A 21,232-nucleotide genomic window follows, 5' to 3' on the forward strand; every position below is an offset into this window, starting at 1 on the left:
CTTCCGGTGCGGTTTGAGGACGTCAAAATAAAAGCGGGAAGGATTTCTTCTTTTTGGTTTTAAGAACGATTTGCATCCGGACGTTGCCTTCTTCTTCTTCTTCTTCTTCTTCTTCTTCTTCTTCTTCTTCTTCTTCTTCTTCTTCTTCTTCTTCTTCTTCTTGGCGGATTGCAAACAACTTAAAAGGTGCATACCACCACCTACTGTACATGAGAATGAATCATCACATCATTTCAACTCTTTACCCTATGTTATAATACAAATAAATAAAAATAAATCAATAAAACCATGAAATAAACCAAAAAAAAAATACAAATCTATGTTCTTTCCTGACCTAATGTTAAATTATTTTTCCTACCCCGGTTTCACTCAAGAATGTAAACAGTGCCTTTCTGGTAGCTCTTACTCCCTCTCCTTTTGTTCCCAAAACACCAACCACACTCAGGTATGGTGTTCTTTGAATGCAACTCAGCATTCTTTCTCCTCCAAACACGTCTAGATTGGAGGAGAAAGTTTTAGGCAACGTCAGTATGCCAATCGTTCTTAAAACCAAAAAGAAGAAATCCTTCCCGCTTTTATTTTTGACGTCCTCAAACCGCACCGGAAGTGAAGTTCCCAGCTCTTTCTAACCTCGATCGAGGAGGCGTCTCGTCGCTACGGTTCTCTCTCTCTCTGTTCCTGAGAACGTTTGTGTGAGCTCCAGCACTACTGATCCATCATCTGTGTCTGGATAAACCTCTGAATGGACTCTGTGCTCTTTTTTCTGGAGCGTTTACCTCGGACTATAGGAGCTAGCTTAGCATGCTAGCTGGAAACACGGTAGCAACGCTAGTCAGATTGAGAGTTTGACGGAGAGAGAAACGGTGTGTTTAACGGAGTCTGCAGGAAAAGGTGATCTAGGAAACATGAGTAAAGTCCAAATGCTGCTGTCGTTGAAGAAGCAGCGACTCACTGCTGAAGAGATATTTGCTCTGTTTGAACAAACAATAGCAGAGCTCGAGGAGGAGCTGTCTCTTTCCAAAGAGGAGAACAAGAGACTCCAGAAACTTCTGGACGCTGTTTTACAGCCTCAGCTTCGGATACACAGAGCAGGTCTGTTCCCTTTACCCTTAATTAACACTTTACACTCTTCAGTAGCACTTTATTATCACATTAATAACACTTTAGACCCTTTAGCAGCACTTGCTGCAGGTAAGTAAAAGTACAAACACCACACTGTGAAAACCCTCCATTACAAGTTAAAGCATTTCATATCTTTAAGTTTATCTTATTTAAGTAAAAGTATGTAAGTATTATTAGACACATGTACTTTATTTTAATAATTAAAATGTATTACGGAAGAGCAAACCTACCAAAATAAATATATTTATAAAAATACATGGATTGAATAATATGCCATTTAATGTACTGATTTAAATATTACCCATACATGTAGGCACTAGTTGGTTAAATGTGACATACATTGATACTTTAGTTTTAATGTGCTTCTTTATTCAGCTTTTCTTTTTAAATGTGTAAAAGCAAATAAAAACAAAGAGGTTGGATTAATTGAAATGGCACGAGAATAATTCATAAATAAATAAATAAATAAATATGTTCAATAATAAATTAAACACATCTAAAATGTTACTTGATAAAGAATAGGGGAACTAGTACAAAGGTCATTAAGTAATTAAAACGTTAATATAAATTAATGTAAAATCTCATCAATCAATTATTGCCAACATGTATTTATAATATATTCTGTATATATACAGTGCATGACATTAAGGATTTTGGGAGTGGCCCTGTGGGCCATCTAAGCTAATTAACAGATGGCCCTGAGCCCAATAGAGATTGCCCTGAAAAATGCGCACGGCTGAAGGGTTTGGGGGGCCTCCTAAATCTAAATCTCTTCGGTCAAAATAATTTACCTTTAGCGCAATACAGCTTAAATTGCGCCACTTATGTGACAGACAAGAAGAGTATGTGACAGACAAGAGTAGTCAATTCTAATGTCTAACACTTAATGTGGAGAAAGAGATGTCCTGTATGGGTTGATTGTGCGTTGATCTGTTGGTAATGCCTCGGGGTTCCGGTGGGCATGTAAACAAATGTCGAACCCTGTAAAGTGATGATGGACGGTCGGTCGTTTCTCTTTACTGGGTTGAGTCGTTCTTGCCATGATATGGATTACAACAGCAGTCAAATAGGGCTTTCCACTGTGCACTAACTCTACCTCTGTACAACACAACTGATGGTCTCAATCACATTGTGAAGGCAAGTCCAGTGTTTCCCCTATATACAAATAGTGGCAGCGCTGCTGCTGAAATATGAGCGCGGCTGCTAGGGGGCGCTAGCCAGTTACCAAAAAAAAAAAAAATCTTTTTTTTACTTTTTTTTTTTTTCTTAAAATAATAATAAGTGGCGACCCTTTTTCATTTTTGATTGTTTGTTATGTGGATTTGTAGTATTTGTGTTACTGTATGTTCAATAAAGGTGTATTTTTGCTAAATCTTGAGACTAGGATTGTAGGATGTACTAGGTAGGGCCAATTTCTGGCATAGTGTAAGATAACAATAAAAATGTTATATTAATTCCGATGTCTGGTAGCTTTTACTGGGCGCCAGATCTGGGGGGCGCTGCGCTGGTAGCTCTGGGAGGGAAAAAACATTTTTGACCTTTGGCGCTCATCCAAATGTTCGACCTTGATGTAACAACATTCATAATTAAGTAAATGTAACACCCTTTTCACCCCGGTTACACGTTTAATTTGCCCTGTACGGTAGGTGCTGTAAGTTATGAAAGTGGGGGATGTTGGCTTATCTGGCACCCGCAGCTCACAGCCAAAGTGCGAGCGTGGTAGCGAGAGAGCGAGCAAGGGAGAGGGCGCACCAGTACCGGCGTTGTTGTTATTAGAATCTGGAGTTAGCTGCGCTAACGGATATAAGAAGTAGATTTTTCTACAACCAGGGTGGAGGAGAGCTCTCCTGTCAGACTGAGAGGCTCAGTGAGGTAAAGGACTCTCTGAGTATTTAGATAGTTCACTTTAGTCTCAAACGTTTTGACCACAAATTATGTAAACACATATTTCCAAGGCACTCCTTTATAATTATTAGGATAAATAAAAACAGGTTTGAAATCATTCCAATGTATACTATAGGATAGTTAACCAAAAATATTGTTTAAAGTTGGAGAGATACAAAAATATGCATAAATAAATAAATGTTAACTAGGTAAAATAAGATATGAATGAACAAAAAAAATTAAATAAGCTACATTTATTTGTTATTGGCTATGGTAGGTTATTGGTTATGTTCACATACTTATTTGATTATTAAAATGTAAACCGATCTTTTTCATATGGGGGTTTGTGCCCCCTAAATCAGGTCTCTAGTAATTGTGTGCTCAAAGTGCACCGGATTGAAGCATTTTACTGTAAAATGTTCAAAAAAATATCTTCCCGGGGGGGCATACCCCCGGACCCCCCTAGAGGATGTGACGTCCACCATCCAATTCAAACATGTTCATCTAATACTGAATACATTTGAAGCCATTTTGACGTCTATTACCTATGTCAATAAGTTTCTGTTTTTGCAGTGTATTTGTCTTTTGTAGAGATTTTTCATTTATTCTTTACATATAAAATGTCGGCTAAAATCTCACCTAGGGCAGCAAATTGTCTAGAACCGGCCCTGGTGCTAGGCCTCAATAGCCTTTCTTGTGCTGACACATAGAAACAAATTGGCGGGCACACTTCGCACGCACTAAAAAATTCCACGCGCTCCGCACTCACATTATTCTTGTCCCACGTGCCTTAGCACCGCTGCTATGACTCCATCCTAGGGGAAACACTGATCCACACATTGACTCTTGAAAAGGCGCACGTGTTAATTGAAAGCCATTCCAGGTGTCTACCTCATGAAGCTGACTGAAAGAAGCCAAGAGGGTGCAAAGCTGTCATCAAGGCAAAAGGGGAATACTTTGAAGAATCTAAAAATAAAAATCATATTCTTGATTTTTTAACACTTTTTTGTTAACTAGATAATTCCATATGTGTTCTTTCATAGTTTTGATGTCTTCAGTATTAATCTACAAAGTAGAAACAAATTAAAATAAACACAAACCATTGAATGAGAAGGTGTCCAAACTTTTGACTGGTACTGTATATAAAAAACACACATATTTTAATATTTAGCAGGTTCCTTCATCTATAATCATTTATACAAGCAACTTTGAACATGTACAGCAGTAAAATGCAACATACGAAATAATCAAGAAACATCATAAATTAAACACTGACAGGGAACATTTTACTGCACCATCATTACTGTTACATAAGAAGGTGCTGTCAAATGTTCTGATGATACTTGCATACTTTTACTTAAATAAGGTTTGAATGCAGGATTTTAATTTGTAACAGAGTATTTTAATTCTATACTGTAGGCGTAGTGTATCTGTGAACGATCCCAAATACAATTCCTTGTTTATTTCAACTAGTGCTACGCCAGAAGAAAAAACCCTTTTTCATTTTCAAAGGGGCTGGGCTACATAAGGTGAATTGAGAGAACACAAATACACATTAAGTGGGACAAAGAAAGATAATGTGAAAATATAAAAACAAAGGCATTAATTAGGGCTGAAAAATGTCTCCCATTGTAATGGTGATTAGATTTTTAAATGCTAACACTTAACACTTTGTTCTGACTGTGTGTTTCCTGTTTCCTGCAGACGTCCAGCAGCTGGTGGTGGTTAAAGAAGAGCTTCTCCCTGACCAGCAGGAGTGGAGCACCAGTCTGGACCAGGAGGACCCAGAGCCCCCCCCACACATTAAGCAGGAACAGGAGGAACTCGGGGTCAGTGAGGAGGTGGAGGAGGCTGAGATCACCAAGTCCACTTTCACTCCTGACCCTGTGAAGAGTGAAGATGATAAAGAGAAACCTCAGTCCTCTCAGCCTCATCAAAGACAAACTGAACACCTGGAAACAGAAGCTGATGGAGATGACTGTCGAGGACCAGAACCAGCCAGGAACTCAGATCCAGAGAGCAGTTTACAACCCAAGACTGAGGACCACACTGAAGACTCTTCTGAACCTGACACTGGAGACTCTTCTGAACCTGACACTGAAGACAGTGCTGATTGGAAAGAGACCAGAGAACCTGCATCAGGCTCAAACTCACTGAAAAATAGACATGAATCTGTCAGTGATTCACGACCTAGTGCTGAAAAGAAACCATTCAGCTGCTCAGTCTGTAAGAAAGCTTTTTCACAGAATGGAAATTTAAAGAGACACATGAGAATCCACACAGGAGAGAACCTATACAGATGCTCAGTCTGTACGACATTTTTTTCACGGAGTGAACATTTAAAGGCACATATGAGAGTCCACACAGGAGAGAAACCCTTTAGCTGCTCAGTCTGTAAGAAAGCTTTTTCACAGAGTGGAAGTTTAAAGGAACACATGAGAGTCCACACAGGAGAGAAACCACACAGATGTACAGTCTGCAAGAAAGCTTTTGCAATGAAAAGAGATTTAACACGACACATGAGAGTCCACACAGGAGAGAAACCCTTTAGCTGTACAGTCTGTAAGAAAGCTTTTTCACAGAGTGGAAGTTTAAAGGAACACATGAGGATCCACACAGGAGAGGAAGAATAGAGCTGCAATGTTTGTGACAAAAGATTTAAATGGCATAATCGTTTCAAAAGACACAAGTGTGTTGGTCGTCAGCTGCTTCTGTAACTGTAAGGGAATACATTTGTCTATTTTGTGTCCTGATGACCTAATGCCGTTACATGTAATATGTTACTCCCTAAGCCTGATTTCACCCACCTGCAACCGATTCACTAATAATCACAAATGTTCATTTCTTTGACCCCTTGACTCGACAACTTTCTTGTTTAATAATCGTTACATCTCCTCAGGACCAAGTTCCCGTGTCCTGCCTTTCACCTGCTGATCACCCACTGCTCATTTAAGGTGGACTGACCTATACAAGGGACCAGCTAGTCTTAGTGTCTTAATGCAAACGTTTTGTAAAGTGATGCTAGACCAAAGACGTGCTGTTGGGCTGTGTGCTCTCTGCAGGACAGTGTCTGTACTCAAAGATTGTTGATGAAATGAGAGCTTCACTCTGTTTTTGTTGTATAATCGACGCCAACAGAGCGATACGTCTTCTTTCCAGCAGATGGCATAAATGTTACATCATCCAGTTCAACTGTCATCCACACATTAATGATTCAAAACAGCAATGTGTAAGATATGGCTAGTAATTGACTATTTCAACAGAATGTGATGTGGTTACAGTCTTGAGGCCATGTCCAATATGTTTATACTTTATTTGATTAAATCTACTGAAATGAGCATTCAATGACTCAATTATTCTGAATTACTGTCATTACATCATGGGTTTGCATTGCAATATTAGAACACATAAAACCCAACTTTATTTCTTCTAAGTTGCGGGTGTTCATTGTTTAGAAGTCCGCTGTGTTTCATCCAAGCTTCCACTTCGTGCTCCGATAATGCTGAAAGTATCCGTTGTATGCTTTACCTGCTCCAGTAACAAAGTGTAATTCACTGGACAGACAAGAGATAGTGGATGGATCCAGAGGAGAACCAGAAGATAGTCCGTATAGAGCCTTCAGGTTCTGAAAATGATCAGGGATAGAGCTAGAAAAAAACCCAAAACCCTGAATAGAGCTCGAAGATAGCCAGCACAAAGCCAAGAAAGACCCAGTAGGAAGACAGGAAGGAGCCAAAAGAGTTTGTATTTTTTTATATTCAAGCTCTTCTCTTAAGATATTAGAACTTCCTATCTCAATATGTTTCCTTTTATTCCAATTAAATCTTACATTTGTGCTGCCAATTATTGAGACTGTTTCACAGCTTCAGTTAAATATTTAGACTGTTTTCTTTACGTATAGATTACATAGGATGAACAGCACGATCCACTCTGCTGGATTCAGCCCAAACCGGCTCAAAATGCATGCAAACATCTCGCTTTATCCATACTCCTGCAGTTGTATTGTTCTGGATTCATAGTGAAGAGTATTAGATGTTCTGCACTCTTATTGTTCAACACACTCTCACTCCATAATCGTCCAGGAGCGACGTTTGGTCAGGGTCCCGTGGCGTGCAGTTGTGACGCTCCTAGGCTCCTTCAGCTTCATAAAGGGACGCAAATAGCTTTCAACTGATTGCAATGTATTCCCATCTGCGGCGGGATTTGACGCTCATGGAAGGACGGCATTCGTTTGTGTCAACCTAAGGCACACCTGTGCAATAATCATGCTGTCTAATCAGCATCTTGATATGCCACACCTGTGAGGTGGGATGGATTATCTCAGCAAAGGAGAAGAGCTCACTATCACAGATCTTTTCAGATTTGTGAACAATATTTGAGAGAAATGGTTATTTTGTGTATGTAGAAAATGTTTTAGATCGTTGTGTTCATCTCATGAAAAATGGGAGCAAAAACAAAAGTGTTGCATTTATATTTTTTGTTCAGTGTATGTAGCAGTCAGTAGTATATAAGCAGTCAGTAGTATATAAGCAGTCAGTAGTATATACCTAGCAGTCAGTGATATATAAGCAGTCAGTAGTATATAAGCAGCAGTCAGTAGTATATAAGCAGCAGTCAGTAGTATATAAGCAGTCAGTAGTGTGTAAGCAGCAGTCAGTAGTATATAAGCAGCAGTCAGTAGAATATAAGCAGCAGTCAGTAGTATATAAGCAGCAGTCAGTAGTATATAAGCAGCAGTCAGTAGGCTAGTATATAAGTGGTCAGTAAGCAGTCAGTAGTATATAAGCAGTCAGTAGTATATAAGCAGTCAGTAAGCAGTCAGAAGTTTTTAAGTAGCTGTTCTCCCTGACACCTAGGTATCTAACCTTTTTGCCCTTTGACGTTTATGACCAACCCTGACGGCTGTTATCTCCCATAAGTAATGTGCTGCTCCAGCTATGTTGATATTCCCAGTTTATGACCGGTCAACTCTCGGTCACAGATGGTTTATGGTTGTGAGCACGCTGGCTTCGAGGCCATTAAGGGTCAGACATTTAATTCAGTGCCCCCAGATGTTTAGGCTATCTCCAGTGTTCCCAGATGTTTACGTTATCTCCCCCAATATGTTGATTCATTTCAAACCTTTATTTACCCAGGTGTATCCCATTGAGATCATTGATCTCTTTTTCAAAGGAGACCTGCTCAAGTAGTTCCACATGAAACATAAAAACATAAACAGAACAACAAAAGGACAGCATCATTACAGGGATTATAATTTACAATAACCATCCACATGAGCAGGTACCAACAGCTTCCGATTGAGTAGCATCCAACCGAGCTTTAAAAACATTTATTGGAACCAGATTGCTCAGTTTCCATTTCAATTGCAGACTGTTCCAAGACAGAGGAGCTGCTCATCTAAAAGCTGTCTTCCCTAAGACAGTCCTAGCAGTTGGACATTTAATAAAACCACAGCATGCGATCTCAGGCAGTAGCCACTTACAATTCACCGTGAGATCAGGGAGCAGATATAAGATGGAAGTTTACCCAACATGGCTTTGTATATGAAAATGTACCAGTGACTGAGCCTCCGTACAGTTAGTGAAAGCAAACCAGCCCTTGCACACAGGGTACAGTGATGTGTTACTGCTTTACAGTTTGTCACACATCTCAGTGCACTGTGATACGCAGCATCTAACTTGACCAGGCAATGGGCAGGTGCATTCATATACATCAAATCACCATAGTCCAGCACAGGTCAAAAGGTCACAGTGACTAGCCTTTTCCTGGCTTCAAGCGAGAAACAGGACTTGTTCCTGTAGAAGAAACCTAGCCTAACCCCTCAGTTTTAAGCAGGTTATTGACCTGACGTTTAAAAGAGAGACAATCATCAAGCCAGATACCAAGGTATTTGTAACAGGCAACAACTTCAAGTACTTGTCCTTGCATGGTAACAATATCTAAAACAGGCTCTGGTGTCTTTTTAGTTTTTGAAAAGAGCATTACCTTGGTTTTATCAACATTTAAAAGAATCTTTAGTTCAGAGAGCTGAGTCTGAATAATGTTAAAAACTGCTTGCAATTCAACAACAGCCTCCTTAATGGAGGGACCTGCTCAGTACATCACGGTATCGTCCGCATACAAATGTAAGGTTGCTCTCTGTAAACCATTTAAAGGTCTAGCAGGAGAGAGGCGCGGCAGAATTGATGTGGCAACTCTACGGGCAGTCAGAACCTCTGGCTGCTGTGACTTGTGATGTGAATCCACCGGCCGATACTTATAAACCATCAGTGTTTGACATCGAAGCTCCAACTCTCCTCGTGTCTCTCTGAGTCCTGATTCTCCATTGCTACAGAAGTTTCCCCTTACACTCTCCACTTTTGTAATCGCTCTAGCTATATTCTCCATTACGTGGGGCATGTCTTCCCCTCATCCAAATAGCCCCATCATCTGCTTATAGAGCCCATTGGATGCATGTGTCTAAGCATTCAAATATATCATTAACCACTTACTTATTTATTTTTTACTTATTTACTTATTTACTCTATTAACTGAAGGGTTTACTCTATTAACTGAAGGGTTTACTCTATTAACTGAAGGGTTTACTCTATTAACTGAAGGGTTTACTCTATTAACTGAAGGGTTTATTCTATTAACTGAAGGGTTTACTCTATTAACTGAAGGGTTTACTCTATTAACTGAAGGGTTTATTCTATTAACTGAAGGGTTTACTCTATTAACTGAAGGGTTTATTCTATTAACTGAAGGGTTTACTCTATTAACTGAAGGGTTTACTCTATTAACTGAAGGGTTTATTCTATTAACTGAAGGGTTTACTCTATTAACTGAAGGGTTTATTCTATTAACTGAAGGGTTTATTCTATTAACTGAAGGGTTTATTCTATTAACTGAAGGGTTTACTCTATTAACTGAAGGGTTTATTCTATTAACTGAAGGGTTTACTCTATTAACTGAAGGGTTTACTCTATTAACTGAAGGGTTTATTCTATTAACTGAAGGGTTTATTCTATTAACTGAAGGGTCTCTCTATTAACTGAAGGGTTTACTCTATTAACTGAAGGGTTTACTCTATTAACTGAAGGGTTTATTCTATTAACTGAAGGGTTTATTCTATTAACTGAAGGGTTTATTCTATTAACTGAAGGGTTTACTCTATTAACTGAAGGGTTTATTCTATTAACTGAAGGGTTTACTCTATTAACTGAAGGGTTTATTCTATTAACTGAAGGGTTTATTCTACTAACTGAAGGGTTTACTCTATTAACTGAAGGGTTTACTCTATTAACTGAAGGGTTTATTCTATTAACTGAAGGGTTTATTCTATTAACTGAAGGGTTTACTCTATTAACTGAAGGGTTTACTCTATTAACTGAAGGTTTATTCTATTAACTGAAGGGTTTACTCTATTAACTGAAGGGTTTATTCTATTAACTGAAGGGTTTACTCTATTAACTGAAGGGTTTATTCTATTAACTGAAGGGTTTATTCTATTAACTGAAGGGTTTATTCTATTAACTGAAGGGTTTATTCTATTAACTGAAGGGTTTATTCTATTAACTGAAGGGTTTATTCTATTAACTGAAGGGTTTACTCTATTAACTGAAGGGTTTATTCTATTAACTGAAGGGTTTATTCTATTAACTGAAGGGTTTACTCTATTAACTGAAGGGTTTATTCTATTAACTGAAGGGTTTATTCTATTAACTGAAGGTCTATAACTGAAGGGTTTACTCTATAACTGAAGGGTTTATTCTATTAACTGAAGGGTTTACTCTATTAACTGAAGGGTTTACTCTATTAACTGAAGGGTTTATTCTATTAACTGAAGGGTTTACTCTATTAACTGAAGGGTTTATTCTATTAACTGAAGGGTTTACTCTATTAACTGAAGGGTTTATTCTATTAACTGAAGGGTTTACTCTATTAACTGAAGTGTTTATTCTATTAACTGAAGGGTTTACTCTATTAACTGAAGGGTTTATTCTATTAACTGAAGGGTTTACTCTATTAACTGAAGGGTTTACTCTATTAACTGAAGGGTTTACTCTATTAACTGAAGGGTTTACTGTTCTATTAACTGAAGGGTTTACTCTATTACTGGTTCTATTAACTGAAGGGTTTACTCTATTAACTGAAGGGTTTACTCTATTAACTGAAGGGTTTATTCTATTAACTGAAGGGTTTACTCTATTAACTGAAGGGTTTACTCTATTAACTGAAGGGTTTATTCTATTAACTGAAGGGTTTACTCTATTAACTGAAGGGTTTACTCTATTAACTGAAGGGTTTATTCTATTAACTGAAGGGTTTACTCTATTAACTGAAGGGTTTACTCTATTAACTGAAGGGTTTATTCTATTAACTGAAGGGTTTATTCTATTAACTGAAGGGTTTATTCTATTAACTGAAGGGTTTATTCTATTAACTGAAGGGTTTACTCTATTAACTGAAGGGTTTATTCTATTAACTGAAGGGTTTATTCTATTAACTGAAGGGTTTATTCTATTAACTGAAGGGTTTATTCTATTAACTGAAGGGTTTATTCTATTAACTGAAGGGTTTATTCTATTAACTGAAGGGTTTACTCTATTAACTGAAGGGTTTATTCTATTAACTGAAGGGTTTATTCTATTAACTGAAGGGTTTACTCTATTAACTGAAGGGTTTATTCTATTAACTGAAGGGTTTATTCTATTAACTGAAGGGTTTACTCTATTAACTGAAGGGTTTATTCTATTAACTGAAGGGTTTATTCTATTAACTGAAGGGTTTACTCTATTAACTGAAGGGTTTATTCTATTAACTGAAGGGTCTCTCTATTAACTGAAGGGTTTATTCTATTAACTGAAGGGTTTATTCTATTAACTGAAGGGTTTATTCTATTAACTGAAGGGTTTATTCTATTAACTGAAGGGTTTACTCTATTAACTGAAGGGTTTATTCTATTAACTGAAGGGTTTATTCTATTAACTGAAGGGTTTATTCTATTAACTGAAGGGTTTATTCTATTAACTGAAGGGTTTATTCTATTAACTGAAGGGTTTATTCTATTAACTGAAGGGTCTCTCTATTAACTGAAGGGTTTATTCTATTAACTGAAGGGTTTATTCTACTAACTGAAGGGTTTATTCTATTAACTGAAGGGTTTATTCTATTAACTGAAGGGTTTATTCTATTAACTGAAGGGTTTACTCTATTAACTGAAGGGTTTATTCTATTAACTGAAGGGTTATCTCTATTAACTGAAGGGTTTATTCTATTAACTGAAGGGTTTATTCTACTAACTGAAGGGTTTATTCTATTAACTGAAGGGTTTATTCTATTAACTGAAGGGTTTATTCTACTAACTGAAGGGTTTATTCTATTAACTGAAGGGTTTATTCTATTAACTGAAGGGTTTATTCTATTAACTGAAGGGTTTACTCTATTAACTGAAGGGTTTATTCTATTAACTGAAGGGTTTATTCTACTAACTGAAGGGTTTATTCTATTAACTGAAGGGTTTATTCTATTAACTGAAGGGTTTACTCTATTAACTGAAGGGTTTATTCTATTAACTGAAGGGTCTCTCTATTAACTGAAGGGTTTATTCTATTAACTGAAGGGTTTATTCTACTAACTGAAGGGTTTATTCTATTAACTGAAGGGTTTATTCTATTAACTGAAGGGTTTATTCTATTAACTGAAGGGTTTACTCTATTAACTGAAGGGTTTATTCTATTAACTGAAGGGTTTATTCTATTAACTGAAGGGTCTCTCTATTAACTGAAGGGTTTATTCTATTAACTGAAGGGTTTATTCTACTAACTGAAGGGTTTATTCTATTAACTGAAGGGTTTATTCTATTAACTGAAGGGTTTATTCTATTAACTGAAGGGTTTACTCTATTAACTGAAGGGTTTATTCTATTAACTGAAGGGTTCTCTCTATTAACTGAAGGGTTTATTCTACTAACTGAAGGGTTTATTCTATTAACTGAAGGGTTTATTCTATTAACTGAAGGGTTTACTCTATTAACTGAAGGGTTTATTCTATTAACTGAAGGGTCTCTCTATTAACTGAAGGGTTTATTCTATTAACTGAAGGGTTTATTCTACTAACTGAAGGGTTTATTCTATTAACTGAAGGGTTTATTCTATTAACTGAAGGGTTTATTCTATTAACTGAAGGGTTTACTCTATTAACTGAAGGGTTTACTCTATTAACTGAAGGGTTTATTCTATTAACTGAAGGGTTTATTCTATTAACTGAAGGGTTTACTCTATTAACTGAAGGGTTTATTCTATTAACTGAAGGGTTTATTCTATTAACTGAAGGGTTTACTCTATTAACTGAAGGGTTTACTCTATTAACTGAAGGGTTTATTCTATTAACTGAAGGGTTTACTTCTATTAACTGAAGGGTTTATTCTATTAACTGAAGGGTTTACTCTATTAACTGAAGGGTTTACTCTATTAACTGAAGGGTTTACTCTATTAACTGAAGGGTTTACTCTATTAACTGAAGGGTTTATTCTATTAACTGAAGGGTTTATTCTATTAACTGAAGGGTTTACTCTATTAACTGAAGGGTTTACTCTATTAACTGAAGGGTTTATTCTATTAACTGAAGGGTTTACTCTATTAACTGAAGGGTTTATTCTATTAACTGAAGGGTTTTCTCTATTAACTGAAGGGTTTACTCTATTAACTGAAGGGTTTACTCTATTAACTGAAGGGTTTATTCTATTAACTGAAGGGTTTATTCTATTAACTGAAGGGTTTATTCTATTAACTGAAGGGTTTACTCTATTAACTGAAGGGTTTACTCTATTAACTGAAGGGTTTATTCTATTAACTGAAGGGTTTACTCTATTAACTGAAGGGTTTACTCTATTAACTGAAGGGTTTACTCTATTAACTGAAGGGTTTATTCTATTAACTGAAGGGTTTATTCTATTAACTGAAGGGTTTATTCTATTAACTGAAGGGTTTACTCTATTAACTGAAGGGTTTATTCTATTAACTGAAGGGTTTACTCTATTAACTGAAGGGTTTATTCTATTAACTGAAGGGTTTACTCTATTAACTGAAGGGTTTATTCTATTAACTGAAGGGTTTATTCTATTAACTGAAGGGTTTATTCTATTAACTGAAGGGTTTATTCTATTAACTGAAGGGTTTATTCTATTAACTGAAGGGTTTATTCTATTAACTGAAGGGTTTACTCTATTAACTGAAGGGTTTTACTCTATTAACTGAAGGGTTTATTCTATTAACTGAAGGGTTTACTCTATTAACTGAAGGGTTTACTCTATTAACTGAAGGGTTTATTCTATTAACTGAAGGGTTTATTCTATTAACTGAAGGGTTTACTCTATTAACTGAAGGGTTTACTCTATTAACTGAAGGGTTTACTCTATTAACTGAAGGGTTTACTCTATTAACTGAAGGGTTTACTCTATTAACTGAAGGGTTTATTCTATTAACTGAAGGGTTTATTCTATTAACTGAAGGGTTTACTCTATTAACTGAAGGGTTTACTCTAACTGAAGGGTTTACTCTATTAACTGAAGGGTTTATTCTATTAACTGAAGGGTTTATTCTATTAACTGAAGGGTTTACTCTATTAACTGAAGGGTTTATTCTATTAACTGAAGGGTTTATTCTATTAACTGAAGGGTTTACTCTATTAACTGAAGGGTTTACTCTATTAACTGAAGGGTTTATTCTATTAACTGAAGGGTTTACTCTATTAACTGAAGGGTTTATTCTATTAACTGAAGGGTTTATTCTATTAACTGAAGGGTTTACTCTATTAACTGAAGGGTTTACTCTATTAACTGAAGGGTTTATTCTATTAACTGAAGGGTTTACTCTATTAACTGAAGGGTTTATTCTATTAACTGAAGGGTTTACTCTATTAACTGAAGGGTTTACTCTATTAACTGAAGGGTTTATTCTATTAACTGAAGGGTTTACTCTATTAACTGAAGGGTTTATTCTATTAACTGAAGGGTTTATTCTATTAACTGAAGGGTTTATTCTATTAACTGAAGGGTTTATTCTATTAACTGAAGGGTTTATTCTATTAACTGAAGGGTTTATTCTATTAACTGAAGGGTTTATTCTATTAACTGAAGGGTTTATTCTATTAACTGAAGGGTTTATTCTATTAACTGAAGGGTTTACTCTATTAACTGAAGGGTTTACTCTATTAACTGAAGGGTTTACTCTATTAACTGAAGGGTTTATTCTATTAACTGAAGGGTTTACTCTATTAACTGAAGGGTTTACTCTATTAACTGAAGGGTTTACTCTATTAACTGAAGGGTTTATTCTATTAACTGAAGGGTTTACTCTATTAACTGAAGGGTTTATTCTATTAACTGAAGGGTTTACTCTATTAACTGAAGGGTTTATTCTATTAACTGAAGGGTTTATTCTATTAACTGAAGGGTTTATTCTATTAACTGAAGGGTTTACTCTATTAACTGAAGGGTTTATTCTATTAACTGAAGGGTTTATTCTATTAACTGAAGGGTTTATTCTATTAACTGAAGGGTTTACTCTATTAACTGAAGGGTTTACTCTATTAACTGAAGGGTTTACTCTATTAACTGAAGGGTTTACTCTATTAACTGAAGGGTTTATTCTATTAACTGAAGGGTTTACTCTATTAACTGAAGGGTTTACTCTATTAACTGAAGGGTTTATTCTATTAACTGAAGGGTTTACTCTATTAACTGAAGGGTCTCTCTATTAACTGAAGGGTTTACTCTATTAACTGAAGGGTTTACTCTATTAACTGAAGGGTTTACTCTATTAACTGAAGGGTTTATTCTATTAACTGAAGGGTTTATTCTATTAACTGAAGGGTTTATTCTATTAACTGAAGGGTTTATTCTATTAACTGAAGGGTTTACTCTATTAACTGAAGGGTTTATTCTATTAACTGAAGGGTTTATTCTATTAACTGAAGGGTTTACTCTATTAACTGAAGGGTTTACTCTATTAACTGAAGGGTTTATTCTATTAACTGAAGGGTTTATTCTATTAACTGAAGGGTTTATTCTATTAACTGAAGGGTTTATTCTATTAACTGAAGGGTTTACTCTATTAACTGAAGGGTTTATTCTATTAACTGAAGGGTTTATTCTATTAACTGAAGGGTTTACTCTATTAACTGAAGGGTCTCTCTATTAACTGAAGGGTTTACTCTATTAACTGAAGGGTTTACTCTATTAACTGAAGGGTCTCTCTATTAACTGAAGGGTTTACTCTATTAACTGAAGGGTCTCTCTATTAACTGAAGGGTTTACTCTATTAACTGAAGGGTTTACTCTATTAACTGAAGGGTCTCTCTATTAACTGAAGGGTTTACTCTATTAACTGAAGGGTTTACTCTATTAACTGAAGGGTTTACTCTATTAACTGAAGGGTTTATTCTATTAACTGAAGGGTTTATTCTATTAACTGAAGGGTTTACTCTATTAACTGAAGGGTTTACTCTATTAACTGAAGGGTTTACTCTATTAACTGAAGGGTCTCTCTATTAACTGAAGGGTTTACTCTATTAACTGAAGGGTTTACTCTATTAACTGAAGGGTTTACTCTATTAACTGAAGGGTTTACTCTATTAACTGAAGGGTTTACTCTATTAACTGAAGGGTTTATTCTATTAACTGAAGGGTTTACTCTATTAACTGAAGGGTTTACTCTATTAACTGAAGGGTCTCTCTATTAACTGAAGGGTTTACTCTATTAACTGAAGGGTCTCTCTATTAACTGAAGGGTTTACTCTATTAACTGAAGGGTTTACTCTATTAACTGAAGGGTCTCTCTATTAACTGAAGGGTTTACTCTATTAACTGAAGGGTTTATTCTATTAACTGAAGGGTTTACTCTATTAACTGAAGGGTTTACTCTATTAACTGAAGGGTTTATTCTATTAACTGAAGGGTTTATTCTATTAACTGAAGGGTTTACTCTATTAACTGAAGGGTTTATTCTATTAACTGAAGGGTTTATTCTATTAACTGAAGGGTTTATTCTATTAACTGAAGGGTTTATTCTATTAACTGAAGGGTTTACTCTATTAACTGAAGGGTTTATTCTATTAACTGAAGGGTTTATTCTATTAACTGAAGGGTTTATTCTATTAACTGAAGGGTTTACTCTATTAACTGAAGGGTTTATTCTATTAACTGAAGGGTTTATTCTATTAACTGAAGGGTTTACTCTATTAACTGAAGGGTTTACTCTATTAACTGAAGGGTTTACTCTATTAACTGAAGGGTTTACTCTATTAACTGAAGGGTTTATTCTATTAACTGAAGGGTTTATTCTATTAACTGAAGGGTTTACTCTATTAACTGAAGGGTTTACTCTATTAACTGAAGGGTTTATTCTATTAACTGAAGGGTTTACTCTATTAACTGAAGGGTTTATTCTATTAACTGAAGGGTTTACTCTATTAACTGAAGGGTTTACTCTATTAACTGAAGGGTTTATTCTATTAACTGAAGGGTTTATTCTATTAACTGAAGGGTTTACTCTATTAACTGAAGGGTTTATTCTATTAACTGAAGGGTTTACTCTATTAACTGAAGGGTTTATTCTATTAACTGAAGGGTTTATTCTATTAACTGAAGGGTTTACTCTATTAACTGAAGGGTTTACTCTATTAACTGAAGGGTTTACTCTATTAACTGAAGGGTTTATTCTATTAACTGAAGGGTTTATTCTATTAACTGAAGGGTTTACTCTATTAACTGAAGGGTTTACTCTATTAACTGAAGGGTTTACTCTATTAACTGAAGGGTTTATTCTATTAACTGAAGGGTTTACTCTATTAACTGAAGGGTTTCTCTATTAACTGAAGGGTTTACTCTATTAACTGAAGGGTTTACTCTATTAACTGAAGGGTTTACTCTATTAACTGAAGGGTTTCTCTATTAACTGAAGGGTTTATTCTATTAACTGAAGGGTTTCTCTATTAACTGAAGGGTTTATTCTATTAACTGAAGGGTCTCTCTATTAACTGAAGGGTTTCTCTATTAACTGAAGGGTTTATTCTATTAACTGAAGGGTTTATTCTATTAACTGAAGGGTTTATTCTATTAACTGAAGGGTTTATTCTATTAACTGAAGGGTTTACTCTATTAACTGAAGGGTTTATTCTATTAACTGAAGGGTTTATTCTATTAACTGAAGGGTTTATTCTATTAACTGAAGGGTTTATTCTATTAACTGAAGGGTTTATTCTATTAACTGAAGGGTTTACTCTATTAACTGAAGGGTTTATTCTATTAACTGAAGGGTTTATTCTATTAACTGAAGGGTTTACTCTATTAACTGAAGGGTTTATTCTATTAACTGAAGGGTTTATTCTATTAACTGAAGGGTTTATTCTATTAACTGAAGGGTTTATTCTATTAACTGAAGGGTTTACTCTATTAACTGAAGGGTTTATTCTATTAACTGAAGGGTTTACTCTATTAACTGAAGGGTTTACTCTATTAACTGAAGGGTTTATTCTATTAACTGAAGGGTTTACTCTATTAACTTAAGGGTTTATTCTATTAACTGAAGGGTTTCTCTATTAACTGAAGGGTTTATTCTATTAACTGAAGGGTTTCTCTATTAACTGAAGGGTTTATTCTATTAACTGAAGGGTCTCTCTATTAACTGAAGGGTTTCTCTATTAACTGAAGGGTTTATTCTATTAACTGAAGGGTTTATTCTATTAACTGAAGGGTTTATTCTATTAACTGAAGGGTTTATTCTATTAACTGAAGGGTTTACTCTATTAACTGAAGGGTTTATTCTATTAACTGAAGGGTTTATTCTATTAACTGAAGGGTTTATTCTATTAACTGAAGGGTTTACTCTATTAACTGAAGGGTTTACTCTATTAACTGAAGGGTTTCTCTATTAACTGAAGGGTTTATTCTATTAACTGAAGGGTTTACTCTATTAACTGAAGGGTTTACTCTATTAACTGAAGGGTTTATTCTATTAACTGAAGGGTTTACTCTATTAACTGAAGGGTTTACTCTATTAACTGAAGGGTTAACTCTATTAACTGAAGGGTTTACTCTATTAACTGAAGGGTTTATTCTATTAACTGAAGGGTTTACTCTATTAACTGAAGGGTTTACTCTATTAACTGAAGGGTTAACTCTATTAACTGAAGGGTTTACTCTATTAACTGAAGGGTTTACTCTATTAACTGAAGGGTTTATTCTATTAACTGAAGGGTTTATTCTATTAACTGAAGGGTTTACTCTATTAACTGAAGGGTTTATTCTATTAACTGAAGGGTTTATTCTATTAACTGAAGGGTTTACTCTATTAACTGAAGGGTTTATTCTATTAACTGAAGGGTTTATTCTATTAACTGAAGGGTTTATTCTATTAACTGAAGGGTTTACTCTATTAACTGAAGGGTTTACTCTATTAACTGAAGGGTTTATTCTATTAACTGAAGGGTTTATTCTATTAACTGAAGGGTTTACTCTATTAACTGAAGGGTTTATTCTAGGGATGTAACGATACCAAAAACTCACGGTACGATAATATCGCGATAACAAGTCCACGGTACGGTATTTATCGCGATATTGAATAATAAAGGGAAGAAAAAAAAAATCATAATTTTTTTTTTTTCAATAAAACATTTTTTTATTCGGAAAATATTTCTTTATTACATAATAAATCTGATTTTTACAGCCTTTTTGTAGGATAGCAGTATTTTAAAGTGTCAAAAACAAAGTGACAGTAACAGACTGGAACAAGAAAACCAGTGTTTTTGTACCTACTGGTACTACCAAACAAAGTAAGCATTTTCTTTATGCCACTGCATCTCACAAATAAACAAGGACATTTAATAATCAGACCCTGCAATAAAATAAATCAAGTTTCACTTTAGTTTTTCAAGTAACTCAACTCAAACTCACTAGTCACTCACTCAGCATCATCAGACAGGTTTTTAGGAATATGAGAATGTCCACATTTCCAGGTATTTATAAGCTGGGGTGTTTGGGCATTTACAATATCCCCTGCTCTGGAAACAACTCTCTCGCTTGGTACTGATGTTGCTGGGACACCAGTGGTCGCGTTAACCGAATATTTTATTTAACAATGACGGAAAAATCTGAAAGCAGTCTGTCATTTTGACAGATTAGAACAAACTCGGAACAGCGCCAACGTTTCCCCGCAGCGAGGCTCTGGTGTTATGCCGTGTTATGCATGCCCTCCAAAAGGAAATGATATAGTTCCCAAACCGTACTTTGCCGTACAGATCAATACATGTCTGGGAGGTTTTGCTTCACGCTGTGCGCGTCCCGCGAGGTGCATGCACACACGGCATAACACCGCCCCCCCCCCACCCCCCGTTGACAGTTCACGAGCATGCTCTATCGTGAACTGTTCAGACCCGACGGGTAATAAGGGATTATGACGGATATTTTACGATCCTGTCTGTCAAAATGACGGACAGCGAAAAAGTCTAACGCCAGGCTTATTGACATGGCGAGATATAACTATATGGTTGGTACTTGTCAATGTCTCTAGGTGTGTAAATGTAGCCCTGTAAATACGATGTCCTTTTGTGTTATCTGTTGTTTTATTTTCATGTTGTAACCTACTTGCTGCCATGTTGGACAGGTCTCTCTTGAAAAAGAGATCGATGATCTCAATGGGACCACCTGGTTAAATAAAGGTTTAAAAAAAAAAAAGTGTTTAAAAAAAAAAATATTTTTTTTTAAAATTATTATTTTTTAAAAATCGCGGTAGATTTTGTCAGTCTCACGACGGTATTGGGAAATTTATTTACCGCGATACCGCGATATTCGGTATATCGTTACATCCCTAGTTTATTCTATTAACTGAAGGGTTTATTCTATTAACTGAAGGGTTTACTCTATTAACTGAAGGGTTTACTCTATTAACTGAAGGGTTTATTCTATTAACTGAAGGGTTTATTCTATTAACTGAAGGGTTTATTCTATTAACTGAAGGGTTTACTCTATTAACTGAAGGGTTTATTCTATTAACTGAAGGGTTTATTCTATTAACTGAAGGGTTTACTCTATTAACTGAAGGGTTTACTCTATTAACTGAAGGGTCTCTCTATTAACTGAAGGGTTTATTCTATTAACTGAAGGGTTTATTCTATTAACTGAAGGGTTTATTCTATTAACTGAAGGGTTTATTCTATTAACTGAAGGGTTTCTCTATTAACTGAA

The 21,232-nt window shown here is 35.5% G+C and overlaps 1 protein-coding gene across 1 annotated transcript; it reads left to right on the forward strand.

Annotated features, from left to right (window-relative positions):
- The first annotated feature begins 747 nt into the window (after positions 1 to 747).
- LOC307022177 (uncharacterized protein) lies at positions 748 to 6,338 on the forward strand. Its single transcript, XM_079654817.1, has 2 exons — positions 748 to 1,092; positions 4,711 to 6,338. The coding sequence occupies exons 1-2, from the start codon at positions 906 to 908 to the stop codon at positions 5,637 to 5,639; spliced, it is 1,116 nt and encodes a 371-aa protein (XP_079510943.1). The 5' UTR covers positions 748 to 905; the 3' UTR covers positions 5,640 to 6,338.
- The last annotated feature ends 14,894 nt before the right edge of the window (positions 6,339 to 21,232 follow it).

Source organism: Notothenia rossii (genome assembly GCF_949606895.1).
Source record: "Notothenia rossii genome assembly, chromosome: 1".
NCBI classification, from domain to species: Eukaryota; Metazoa; Chordata; class Actinopteri; order Perciformes; family Nototheniidae; genus Notothenia; species Notothenia rossii.

Excerpts from the sequence above, each read along its gene's own strand:
- LOC307022177 (XM_079654817.1), top strand. The coding sequence starts at position 906 with ATGAGTAAAGTCCAAATGCTGCTGTCGTTGAAGAAGCAGCGACTCACT. Across the intron at positions 1,093-4,710 it reads GCTTCGGATACACAGAGCAG|ACGTCCAGCAGCTGGTGGTG; the intron begins GTCTGTTCCCTT and ends TGTTTCCTGCAG.